The following is a 13,231-nucleotide window of genomic DNA, read 5'->3' on the forward strand; positions in this document are numbered from 1 at the left end:
GATGCTCCGCAAGACTCTAGGCCGATCTCGTGATCAAAATCTTCTCGAAGATCCTGGCCTTGCGTCTCGCCCCAAAGCTCAACGCATTTGTTGATCAGTGTCAAAGCGCTTTCATAAAAAGACGAAGCATCCAGGAAAATTTCTACATGTACGAAACACTGCTTCTTTCACAAGACCAAAAAACCTACCATCCTCCTCAAACTGGACATTGCAAAAGCGTTTGACTCGATTTCGTGGGCCTATCTTTTGGACATGCTCGAGGCCAGAGGGTTTGGCCGGAGGTGGAGGGAGTGGATTGCCATGCTTTTGCGCACATCGGCCTTTAATGGGCAGCAGTCGGAGCTCATTTCCTACATGAGCGGTATGCGGCATGGGGACCCAATCTCTCCTTTCCTGTTCATTCTTGCCATGGACCCGTTGCAGCGGATGATGTCCATGGCCACTGAGCAATGGATGTTAAAATAGGTCTAGTGTGTCTCGTACACGTATTTTGTACATATATAATTGTATATACTGATCATTATATATAGAGACGTGGAAGAGGCATTGCCCCACGGAAAATCCTAAACCTATTCTCAAACTTGGTATTAGAGCCTACCCTAGCCGCCACCGCCTCTCCTCCCTCCGCCGCCGCAGTGTTTTCTCGCGGCCGCCGCGATATCCACCTCCCTGGCCGCGATGTCCACCACCTCCTCCGCCCCAGCTCCGGCCGCTCCGGCCGCCATAAGCCTCACGGCCGCCAGCTTGCCTTGCTTGCAGGGAACAACAACACCTGCATCTTCTGCCGTTTGCATTCAGCTTCAGCACCAACACCTCAAACGGCAACACAGCTTCATAACCGGCGCTGGTGCTGGCGCCGTATCGGTGCATTGGTCTATTTATTACAAGTCTAAGCAAGAAAAGCCTTGATATCAAGATGAGCAACACAAAATCTGGGCTGCAGCTAGGAATGGGATTGCATCCTGGAATGGGCACACCCAGCTACTTATTCTATGGAGAGATCCCCATTTTACAACATATTTTTGTGCTTCTACTTACCGCTGTCAGCCTTGAAAATCGAGCTGTATTTTCACTTCGTCCTTGCAATAAATACTGGGAGAGTGAATCGCACTTGCAGTTCCCTCGATTCAGTCTAACTGTATTTCTATTTATGTACTGTACCATGAAGTAAGCCCTTCCAAGTTCAGTTTCTCAAATTGTCTAGCCGCAGTAGAGTTGGTGCCTATATATAACATGCCTGACAAAACATACAGTTGGACATGGTTTTGTTTTCTGAAGAACAAAGTTGAACGAAAACCGTTGCAACGGTATGCAGTGCATACTTTACAACTAGCAGAAATATGTCTATGAATTTGTCGCAGCTACAAATATCTCTATGAACAAGCATATGCTTCTACTCAATATACACAGAAATGTGTTTCTAGACTGGAAAGGAGTTTGAAAATTTACGTTTACAATTTCATTCCCACAGGCATAAGCATATCTGAGCCTTTATCAACTCCCATAAACCTCTCTTCTTAACCGGGCTACGGCTAATTGATCGTCGCGTTCGTTGCGTTCTATCCTCTAATTATTCAGACATTTTGCTTATTCTGTTGCAGTCAGTAGTCAGTACCTCATTGGTTGTTCAGAGTAATCTAAATGTATATCTGAACTTCTTCTTGTATGTTTTTTTTTTTCTGAACTTTCTGGTGGTCGTTCTCAGCATTTCCATATCAGGGAGAAGGCGCGGAGCTTGCCGGATTTGCTGGCGGATCAAGCTCACCTGCTCACTGTTCAGGAGGAGGTTCTAGATTGTGGTCACCCTCCTCGACGACGATCAACGATGACGAGGAACTTGTGTCTGCTGCTATTAGGAAGGAGGTCTGGCTCTGCTTGCTGCTTTGCATGCTGTGTGCGTGCGCTATATCTTTGTTGAACTGTTGATGTTGCTGATGTTGAACTGTTGATATTTCTATAGAACAAACACTAAATTTAAAGAGCTCCTTCTGTATTACTTCTTGTTTTCGCTTTTGATTTTTCATCTCCCTCCCAATTGATGTAATTTAGTATGAACTACTCCCTCCACCCCAAAACTCTTGTCTTAGATTTGTTTAGATACGGATGTATCTAATACTAAAATGTGATTTGATACATCCATATTTAGACAAATCTAAGACAAGAATTTTGGGACAGAGGGAGTACTACTGAAATTTGATCCCCCCAAAAAAGCACTGGACCAGCTTGTGACGTTGTCCAGACTAATGAACTCACCTCATCAAGTAATATTATACGTATATGTTATTACACTGCTATTGTACAATATACATCTTGCGTGTACGGGCTGCGAAGTTGCTGCTAACCGATCTCGAGTAAATCAGGGCGAAATTGGCGATGAGCATCATATCTTGAAAAATTGAAGTCCCAGCTCTCTAGTTAGTACTGATAATTTGAAGCACTTCATGGCTATGCATTTTGTATACCGAAGTTCCTAGCCTCATTTTGAGAACAATATTCCAGCAGCTGTTCTTGAGAAACAAACAAAAGCAGAGTATGAGGTGTAATAAACAGATCCAAATGCATAAGATTATGTATGCACAAGTCAAGGATGGATCCGGATGAACGTCGTATCTTGAGAAACTGAAATCTTGCATCTCTAGCTTAGATTGTACTGAAAATTAAAAATTAGAAAATCGATCAAAAGGCGCACGCCCCGCCCCGCCCCGCCCCGCTCCATTTTCATTGAGAATGAAACGCATAGTAACAGGCGTCAAAAGGCTCCAGGTAGATACATATCGCTGCTAAGGCAGCCAAGGAAACACTGCAAGAAACTGAAGAAAATAACAGAGCAGCCTAATTCTTCAGTGAACAAGTTCTTTTCTTCCCAGCAGCAGGTTAACATTGGGGCTTCCAGATGTGCCAGAGAACCTGTAAACCAGACCACATGCATTGCCCAAAGAAAAAATGTCATTCCTGTGTTTCCACCATTGCAGCGGCAACCATGTTGATCACAGCATTTTTCCTCTTGCTAATCTACAGGCAAGCTACATCTTCAAAATCAGCACCTATGTCCCTTTGCACAATCTGGGATAACCCCCTTCATAAAAAATTTGATGCAGAGTATTAAGGGGAAATCAACAGCTTCATAAATCCTTCATAAATAACATTGCCGATATATGCAGCAGACAGAACACTAACTCTAAATGGCAGTGGTACTCTGTTTATACAGCTCCATAGATAAAACTGGGAAACTCTGCAACAGAATTTCGACAAAAAACTGACACTGCCCAGGGCAAGAATACCGCCATGCTTGTTGGAAAAGAAATACAATGACATGACCTTAGGTAAAAGGAGGTGGCTACAAGTACTTATTATTCAAACAAGATCTTTTTCTGGGAGCAGAATGTTGATAGCCAATAGAAGCGCTTATTACGGATCTCGCAGTTCAGCATGGCAACAACTTCTCGTGTGCGTCTCGCAGGAGAATAGCTCCACCCCAAGTGATCTCGCTTTCCGGTCTTTGTGTCCTGGAAGAATTCTGCAAACAATTCCACGAGCTTAATTCTTTTTGCAAAAAATAAGAAGACCAATCAAAGGTTCCGGCAGCGTCGGCATATTTCTACATCACAAACCTCTGGAATAACTTCGATATTGGTATTCTCGCCCTGAGATTCTGTTTATAGCTCTCTAATCTCTACGGATGGCGCATTTCCATGTCTTTGGTTTGAGCAGGATAGGGATAGGCCTTGGCTTATCTGCACAGGTTGATAATGCAAAAAATTACACTCAAGGAACATCAATAAATTAAGAAATGACGAATTCAGGTTTAAAGAACATTTACTTTGCTTCATTTTTCTGTCAATACTACTAATGATGTTATTATAGTTATCCAACTAGCACAATAGCTCACTAGTAAGGAGTAACAAAGAAATTGCTGCATGCTTACTTCCATAATAATGAGCATCTACATGTTCCTCCTGGATGGTGCCCAGCCGTTGCTGCAGGCTTCTAGGGAGCGTCTTTATAACAGTGCAGTTCATAATGTAGAGACATTGGAGATATGAGTATGCTTGTGGCCAATCCGGTAGGGATAACAGGTTATTGCAACTCCAAAGATAGAGGCACTCCAATAATGGAAGCTCTCCTGAGCTAGATTCAAGAGATGTCAACCCACTGCAACTATCAATGTCTAGAGCCTTCAGGGACGAGGGAAGATGGAGGACCCCTGTTAAGCCATGACACTCGACTAATTTCAATTTTTCCAAATTCTCTGCCCAACGTCCAGATGATGATGGTGATGATGATGATGATGACACCTCTGTTATACTAGATGGCCCTTGATGAATCGACGATGCTGACTGTCCCTGCAGCAGCCTCCTGCCGGATATAGACTCAAGCTTCTTGCAATAAAGAATTTCCATTACCCTGAGAGATGCAGGGACATTGAAGACCTCAACCAAACTTTCACATTTCCTTATCACTAGTAACTCTAGATGTGGAAGGAGCTGACTCTTTTCTGATGATGTTGATGGCTCGGTAGAAGCTTGTGCATATCCAGTCAGATTCTCACATTGATGAATCACAAGCTTCCTCAAGGATACCAGTCCTTCAAACTCTTTTTCTGGCCAGTGGATGAGCGCATGGCACCTCCAAACTGACAAATCTTGCAGGTGTACGAAACATGAACACAGCTCTGTTATACCTGGCTTAAAGTTTTGTACCACCAAAACTGTCAGAGGAAAATCATGATCATTCCTTTTTTCCCTGCCATCCAGAACTTCCCTCAAACCATGCTCAGCCGCCGCCGAGGTTGTTTCTGTACTGTCCACAAGGCTATGCAGTTCAACATTGGTCAATGAAGTCATATGCCTGGCTACCCACTGAAACAACTGTACATCACGTCCTTCCATCTTTAATACACTGAGCTTTGGTGATTCAACTCTAGTTGTCAACTCTGGACATCTCTCAATACGAGTGATCTGGAGATTTGGGAAGGTCGGTTGCCCTGGCAATGTTGTCAACTTTTCACACTGACTAATGCACAACTTCTCAAGCAGAGGAAACATCACCACTTCTCCTTGCGTTCCATTATCTATTTCCCACCATCTCTCAAAGCAGACAAGCTCCTGCAATGTAAGCTCCTTCAGATTTGGAAATGCAAAGGATGTGTTAATGTCACCGCTAAAGAACCATTGCAGTTTGTTACAATGAGAAATATGGATCACAACAATGTTTTGCAACATAGCTGTCCATGTTGGAAAGGTGGTGCCTCCATAGGTGTGTATCCTTATAGCATGCAGCCCATCATGAGGTTTAAGTTCCTCGAGCACTTTTGCATCATCCCGACTGCTAGATTCATCAACAACGTCATCCGACCCAACAGTCCATTTTAATGTCAGTTCTGTTACTTCCTTCTTCATCACGAGGTTTGCAGCTTTTGCAGCTTCTTCAGTCACGTTCTCTAGATGATGCAACTCTAGTTGACCACCGAGGTTTAAATTCCCAAGCTCTCCAACATTGCTGCAATTAGAGCCACTACCTGCTACAAAACATGTAAGTGTCTGTAGGGATGTGAGTTTTCCTAGGTCTCTAGGCATGCCTTTCAGCTCTGGACAACCATGAGTGTAAAGGTGGCGGAGGGCAGCCATATACTTCATTTGCCTTGGAAGTTCACAAAGAGATACACAGCCAGAGAGGTTCAACGTTTGCAGGTTGTATAGAATGCTCATATCTTCAGGAAGTGTTTTTATTAAACTTCTTGAGAGATCTAGGTACCTCAGGTGATGCAGATGTTTTGGTTTCAGCGGAAATGATCCCAATAAACGGAGCTGTAATGCTTGCAAGGAGCTGTATTTTGCCAAATGATGCAATGATCTGCTCATAAAGCTATCACACAGAAGTGTTTGGATGGCTGGAGAACTGTTCTTGAGAGAACTATTCAATTTTCTTCCTGGTTCCCTGCATGACAAAAATAAATGCCGAGCCGTGTCTGGAAGCCACTCACTCTGACTTGGTTCCTCAGTTGAGACAACATATCCAATCTTGCCTGGGTCCTCAGTTGCCAAGGCACATTCCTTCTCCATTACAGACAGTGCAACATCATGCATAAGATCATGGATTTTACATGTAGTTCTGACATAACAAGCCCCGTCCTGTTCAATTTCACCGATTGTGGTCTGGACTTGTTTCACATCCTGAAAGAATGACCTTGAGACTAGTTCATTGAAAATCTGCTTGCCAATGTTTTCAAGACGAACTTGCTTTTCTTGGATAATAAAGCCATGTGCAATCCATAGTTGGATCAGCTTGTCCACATTAATCTCGTAATCTTTGGGAAATATAGCACAAAATGCAAAGCATTGCTTCATTTGTGGCGGCAAGTCATTGTAACTGAGCTTGAGTATCGGTAAGATTCCAGACTCCACGGTGCAAATGTTGCTTCTGCTTGATACATCTTTCCATTCTTCTTCACTGGTCTTGTTACGCAGTACAGAGCCCAGAGCCATTGCAGCTAAAGGAGAGCCAGCACATCGCTCCACAATCTCATCAACCATATTCATCAACATGGCTGGCCTTTCCTCTCCCTTCTTCAAACAACTGAACGACATTGTCTCGATAATTTCCTTTATGTATTGTCCATCCAAAGCTCCAAGATTGTAAGCTTCAACAGTCCCCACTATTTCCGCAACTCCTTTATCACGAGTTGTTGTCAGGACCACACTCCCCATGCCACCACGTTCAAGGCAGGCCTTGAGCTGCTCCCATTTATGAACCTCTCGTGTCCAGACATCATCCAATACAAGGAGGTACCTTTGCCCGCTCAATACATTCTGAAGGCCATCCAGCGGTGTCTTCGTCCTCATGGAAGTAGCTGCTTCTGTACCATTTTTCTCGAGAGCTGCTTCAACTATACTTTTAGCCAGAGAATCCACATCAAAGTTGTCAGAGACACACACCCATAGCAGCAAATTGAAATGCTTCTGAATTTCAGTGTCATTGTAGACAAGTTGAGCTAACGTGGTCTTTCCCAGACCACCCATTCCAACGATGGGAACAACTATGAGATCTGCATTGTTAGCTTGACCAACCAGTATATCAACAAGCTTCTTCCTATCTTTTGCTCTCGATCTGCTGGTGATTTTCTCCGGATCAAAGATATCATGATCCTTCTGTCGCCACTGGCTGTATGCCTGCAGTGGTTGCTGATGCTCAAAGCGAAAGTCCTTCATTTCAGCCACAAGGACCTCAATGGTCCGCACAATTTTGCGGAGCTTTCTTCCCATCCTGTTACGGAATATGAAGCGGTTGTGGGTGGGAAAGAGCTTTACCACACTGAAGCCAAGCTCCTTGTAGTGTCCCTCCTTTTTAGCCTTCCGACGAAGCGCCTCGTACTTGAACTCGTCGAAGACCTCATTCGCCTGGTAAGTCACCTTCTTGATGGCCTGGAGCCAGGCTGCCGCCCCTTCTCTGTGGGCTGCCGCCTGCTCGGCGTCGGCGATGACGTCGAGGATGGCGGGCAGCCTGCGCTTGAGGATCTCATGCTGCTCCTCCATGCCCTTCATCACCTTGTACTTGTCGAGGAGGTAGTTGGACGCCTTCTCCAGCACGATCTTGACCAGCGGCCCGACCACGATGTTGACCACCACCGTCGCCGCCATTGGAGCGCCTCGCAGGGTGGAGAGGAGAACAATGGTGTGAGCAAAAATGTGTTTGTTTGCTTGTGAGGAGCATGGAAGGAAACAATGTCCAGTATATGTGGGGGCAAGTAATGGAAGCAAGCAATTTTTCACTTCACCTGTGGCTTCAGCGCTGTTCATCTTGTGAGCAGAGGTACCGAAGTGCAGAGAGCATGCAGAGGTGGACACCAGCAATGATGGCCTCAGCTGAGAAAGATGGTGACGCTTCTTCAATGGCTTCTTTCTCGAGGGATCCGATGCGCAATATAGGACGAAGTGTTCTTCCCCAAATCTGACCACCACTGTCGCCGCCATTATTAGAACTTTGCAGTGGTGGGGTGGAGAGTAGAGTGGACCAATCTGGCGCATACGACGAATCTAGCAGCTTTGTTTCAAACGCAATAATGGCCTGGGCTGGGCAGGATGGGGGTGCTTGATTGCTCGTGAGGAAAATGGAAGCAAGAAGACGCTTACTGTTCTTGACTTCCGGCGAGACGCACGCACATGTGGATCTGGATGCGCTTTGTCTCCAGGATGCTCGCTCCCTCCCTCTACTCACCGCGGCCTCCTCCTCTTGGCGCTCCGCCGCCGGCCTCGAAAAGTCCCGGCTTGGTCCCTCGATCCCCCACCCCGACGGCCGCCGGGATCCGGCGCGAGAGCGCTTCAGCGATGTACGGTACAGGAAGAGGAGGAGGAGCATGGTATTTTGCGGTGCTCTTTTGAAGCAAGGAAACACGTCGCAGGCGGCGGCGGCGGCGGCGGATTCCGGCCGGCGTCCTGTGGGATTGGGGGATCGACCATTGTAGACGACGAGGAGGCAGTGTCGTTTTTTTTTTTCCTTTTTTTTAGACAAATCCCCTTCTTCTTCTTTCAAGGGGAACGAGGAGGAAAAATGTCCCGGCCCACCACTAGGCCCAGGTCCATCACTCCCTCCTTTTCCTATCTCATCATCAAAGTAAGTTTTTTTCTTTGTCTGAAAAAAATTCAAAATGAGCTTTCTAAAAAAATCTTCAAATAAGAGGACTACTCCCTCAGTCCCATGTTATAAGACATTTTTGCAAGCTAACATAGCTTGCAAAAACGTCTTACATTGTTGGACGGAGGGGGTAATTTTTTTTTCTGCCGGTGCAACGCACGGGCATATGTGCTAGTGAAATATAAATACTGCTCCCTTCGTCCCAAATTAGTTGATCCGGATTTGTCTAGATACGGGACAAAGGTTGTACTAGTATAGAAATTACAAGTTGACACAACTATAATTGGTGGAGAAGGTGATGCCTGAGCAAAATAGATCTCCAAGGGAACAACTGAGGAATGATGTTCGAGTGAAAAAAACTCTCACCAACAAAAAAAAAGGACATAAAAATGACCACACACTATCCATTACAGTATTTAGCAAGTGTAGAAAATCAAATGGCAGCTTTTCTGGCGATAGGAATGAAATTTCCTCTCCATTTTTAAAGAAAATGAAAACAGAATACAAATTTCACAATTCAGATTCAGAATACAAAGTAGTCCGTACAGGTTAACAGCAAAGACCATGAGCTGCAGGTTACCATTTACATGTACACATAATCACAAAACAACACGTTTCTGATTGATTTGAAGCACGTAATGAGTGGAAGTTTGGGTTCAATCAACAACTTCAGATGTGTATGATGGTCATGAAATAACAGCGCATGCATGTGCACACATTGTTGAGGAAATCCTTAACTGGTAGTTGCTCGGTTTGCTGCTGAGTAACGGATTAATAGGCTAATCGATAAGTTAATCCGCATCCTAGAAAAGAATAGCGACAGACAGACAGACAGACATAACAAAATGTTTGTTACCCTTCTGGGTATACCAAAGAAAATGCTGAAAGAAAATATTGACAAAGAAAAACTGACAGTGCCAGGAAGAGAATGTCGTCGTGCCAGTTGAAAAAACTTACAATGAAAGCCAATAGGTAAACACAAGTAGCAACCATTGTAGATGACGAGGAGGCAATCTCTTTTTTTCTTCTACTTCAACTAGGTGGAATTATCCAGGCCCACTAGGCCCAGGTCCACGCCCTCCTTTTTTTCACGGGAGAATCCAAGGGTGCTCCTATAGGGAAAATCCTATCTGCCGCATTTTGCAGCAGATTGTCGACACTTCGCACAGGACGGGAGCGACCAGCGATCCACATGGGCCGGCCCAATTATCAGCAAAGTACGCGCCACAGTACCGGGCGGTTTTGGGAAGGTTCCAGTCGTTTTTTTCTCGTTTTAGGAACCTTCTAGAAGGTAAGGGAAGGTTAGTGAACCGGTTTTATGCCTTACTATATTTTTTTCGTTATTTTCCAGGCTTTTCTATACTTTTTTCAGGTTTCTTTCCATTTTTGTTTTTATTTTCTTTGTTTCTTTTTTCTTTCCTTTGTCATTTTCAATTTTGAACAAATCTTTAGAAATAAAAAAATACTTCAGTTTATCAAATTTTGTTCACAAATTTCAATTAATGTTCAGAAGTTCAAAGATTTGTTTACTTCACTTTAAAAAATGTTCTAAAACTCGAAAACATTTAGAGTTTCCAAATTTTACAAAATGGTTCCATTATTTCCTTTTTAATGTATTGAAAATTGTTCGCATTTTCAGATTTTGGTTAGGATTTTCAAATTGTTATTGATTTCATTTTTTGTTTCGTAAATTCAAAAAATGTTCGGGATATTCAATTTTTTGTTCCCGTGCTCAATGTTTTTCTCTAAATTAGAAAATGTTCAATGTTTCAAAAACATGTCCGGGATGTCAAATACATTTTGTTCGCATGTTCAAATATTGTTCCCAATTTCACAAATTTTGTTCTCACTTTCATAAATCAGAAGATGTTCGCGTTATAAAATTTTGTTCATGAATTAGAATTTGTTTCAGGATTTAAAAAAAATCTATTTTCAAAAATTGTTCTCAATTCGAAAAATGTTCCAGTTTGGAAAATTTGTTCATAAATTCAGAAAACTTTCTTGTTTCTAAATATTTTTTATAAAACTAAAACATGTTTGTTCACAAATTCAAAAAAACCTTGTTTCCAATTTTTTTTCACAAATTAAAATATGTTGGGATTTTTCAGAAAATGTTCCTGTTTTCCAAATTTGTTCAGAAATTCTGACAATATTCTTTTTTTGAAAATGTTTCAGTTTTTTGTTTAAAAATTGTTTACAAAGTTGAAAAGTGTTTCTGTTTCATTAAACACTCAGGGTTATTTCAGGAAAAAAATGCGTTCTGAATTTCTAAAAATATATCGGATCTGTGATGGATGTTTGGTATTTAATGCTTTACGTTGCTCCTTGTTCGATAACCTTCTTTAGCTCAACTGGTTGTGTCGCTTGAACTATTCCAAGAGATCCTGTGTTCGATCCCATTTGAGGCATGCTCGCAGCTGTTTCCTTCATGGGCCGGCCCAGGTAGACAACCGCCTATGCGGAACCTGCGGCTGTTTGCCGCAAAGAGCGGCACATAGGAGTTCCCCTCCTATAGGGCGCGAGCGCTATATCTCGCGTTATGCGAGACCAGTGGTTCCTCTCGCGTCGAGCTTTTCCTCTCTCTGGTCATTACTAGGTCAGCCCGTTATTGCTCTTAAAATAAATAATCACAGGAAAAAGGGAGGGCGTGGGATTTAATCCCTCGATCACCTTGTTACTTCATTGCTCTTCTAGCCAGTAGGTCGTCGCTCTTTTCATGTTTCAATTGAAGGGAGCGTACTACTTGAAGTAAATAAAATCTGATTTGCACTAGCTTTTTAGGTTTTTGTGTTTTTTTCATGTTTTCATCGGTTTTTCTTCCTTTCTTTCTCCCTTTTACTGTTTTTTTTCTTTTCTCTCTTTCTTGGTTTTCATTTATTTTTCAATTTTTTCTCCATTTCTTCATTCTTTTTTCATTTGATTATTTGGTTTTGTTTTTTATTTCCTTTTTTCTTTTGGTTTATTTTCTTTATTTTTCTGTTTTCATTTTTTTCGTTATCTTTGTTTCTTATGTTTTTAATTCCTACATTTTTTGTATATGTCAACAATAATATCCTAATATATGTTTAACGTTTTTATATTATATATTTGACATTTATTTAATACATGGTCAACATTTTATATAAATTTTAAACATTTTTCAAATGCTTGATTAACATTTTCTAAATGCAACATTAAGATTTTTTTTTACACATGGTCAAATAAATTCTATACACAGTAAATATTTTTCCAAATGCTTGACCAATATTTTAGAAATATTTTCTCAACATGTTTTTCCAAATGCTCGATTAGCATTTTTATATACATGATAAAAAAACTCATCATTTTTTAATAGATGTCACATTTTCAAATGCGTGATCACCGTTTTTCAAATACTTAATCAACATTTTTCAAATGCTTGATTAACATGTTTATATACATGATCAAAAAATTTCATCATTTTTTCAAAAACACAGTCAACATTTTTTCTATACACATTTTCAAATGTTTGATCCTCATTTTCCAAATACTTATTCAAAATTTGTGCAAATGCTTGATTAACATGTTTATGTAGATGATCAAAAAACTCATCATTTTTTAATACCTGGTCAACATTTTTCCACACATTTCAAAAAAAATAAATGCTTGACATTTTTCAAATACTTATTCAGCATTTTTTCAAATGCTTGCTTAACATGTTTATATGCGTGATCAAAAAATTCATAATTTTTCTAATACATGGTCAACATTTTTCTATGAAACTTCAATAAAGTTTTGAATGCTTTATCAACATTTTTCAAATATTTGTTCAAAAAATAATAATTCTGGAATTACATTTTTTTAATACATGATGAAATTTTTTAGACGCTTTTTATACATTTTTCGTATATGTCACTAACATTTTTTGTATACGTCATTAACAAAAAAGTTCATCAATTTGAAAACAAATCACGAGTTTCGAAAAAAGTAGTTCATCATTTTTGAAAAAAAAAATCATCTACTTGAGGAAAAAGTTTGCTAAATTTCAAAAATAAAGATAAAAGGCCAGAAAAAAGAGAGAAAAAGAAAAGGAAATGAAGAAAGAAGAATTACGAGAAAACATGTATGTATTCACACCGTACGTCGATCTCTGAACTAGCACGTCACTGGTTCGCTAGCCTGCCCGCTTTTTTGTAGTTTAGAAAACAGGAAAGAAATGAAATGGGTCGGCCCAACATGACGAGGGGGTGTGTGCCCTTTGAAGAATAACGAAGGAACAGGCACAGAGGGCGCCATTTAGGAAAACGCAGAATACAGGCTCGCCTTCCCTTTGCAATCTCTTCTCCAAAATAAGAGATCCATGTGAGGTTTTTGTAACATTTTTTTGCAAAAAAGACTTATCTATTATAAAGTTTCATATAAGAAGCCCTAAGCATAATAAAAGTTACATTGAGGACTCTGCACCACCAAATATCCAGAACGATGTCGATGCGTCACTGTCGCCGGAGCCAGCTTGAGTTTGTCGATGACAGTGGGGAAGTCTTTGTGACGTGATCCTAAGGACTAGTGCCCCATAGCCGCAATCCATTGACATTGAAACCTCGAATCTATCTGAAGCGCTTGTACCAAATCTCCCTTCCAG

At 41.4% G+C, this 13,231-nt stretch overlaps 1 protein-coding gene across 2 annotated transcripts; it reads right to left on the bottom strand.

The window, feature by feature from the left end:
• Positions 1 to 3,049: 3,049 nt before the first annotated feature.
• On the bottom strand, positions 3,050 to 8,468 carry LOC119336257 (putative disease resistance protein RGA4). 2 transcript variants are annotated; one of them, XM_037608263.1, is made up of 4 exons: positions 8,130 to 8,468; positions 3,926 to 7,957; positions 3,612 to 3,734; positions 3,050 to 3,517 (listed from the first exon to the last, which is right to left on the bottom strand). In XM_037608263.1, the coding sequence occupies exons 1-3, from the start codon at positions 8,353 to 8,355 to the stop codon at positions 3,667 to 3,669; spliced, it is 4,326 nt and encodes a 1,441-aa protein (XP_037464160.1). In that variant the 5' UTR covers positions 8,356 to 8,468; the 3' UTR covers positions 3,050 to 3,517; positions 3,612 to 3,666. The 2 variants fall into 2 exon arrangements, with proteins under 2 accessions (XP_037464160.1, XP_037464161.1); XM_037608264.1 differs by having other exon boundaries at positions 3,926 to 8,015.
• Between the last annotated feature and the right edge of the window lie 4,763 nt (positions 8,469 to 13,231).

This window comes from Triticum dicoccoides, chromosome 7B, assembly GCF_002162155.2.
Source record: "Triticum dicoccoides isolate Atlit2015 ecotype Zavitan chromosome 7B, WEW_v2.0, whole genome shotgun sequence".
Taxonomy (NCBI): domain Eukaryota; kingdom Viridiplantae; phylum Streptophyta; class Magnoliopsida; order Poales; family Poaceae; genus Triticum; species Triticum dicoccoides.

What these genes read in the sequence shown, in the direction of transcription:
- LOC119336257 (XM_037608263.1), bottom strand. Translation starts at nt 8,355, where the DNA reads ATGCTCCTCCTCCTCTTCCTGTACCGTACATCGCTGAAGCGCTCTCGC. An exon ending in CTCGCCGGAAGTCAAGAACA is followed by an intron (nt 7,958 to 8,129) that starts GTAAGCGTCTTC and finishes TGGCGGCGACAG; the next exon opens with TGGTGGTCAGATTTGGGGAA. An exon ending in AGATGCTCATTATTATGGAA is followed by an intron (nt 3,735 to 3,925) that starts GTAAGCATGCAG and finishes CAACCTGTGCAG; the next exon opens with ATAAGCCAAGGCCTATCCCT.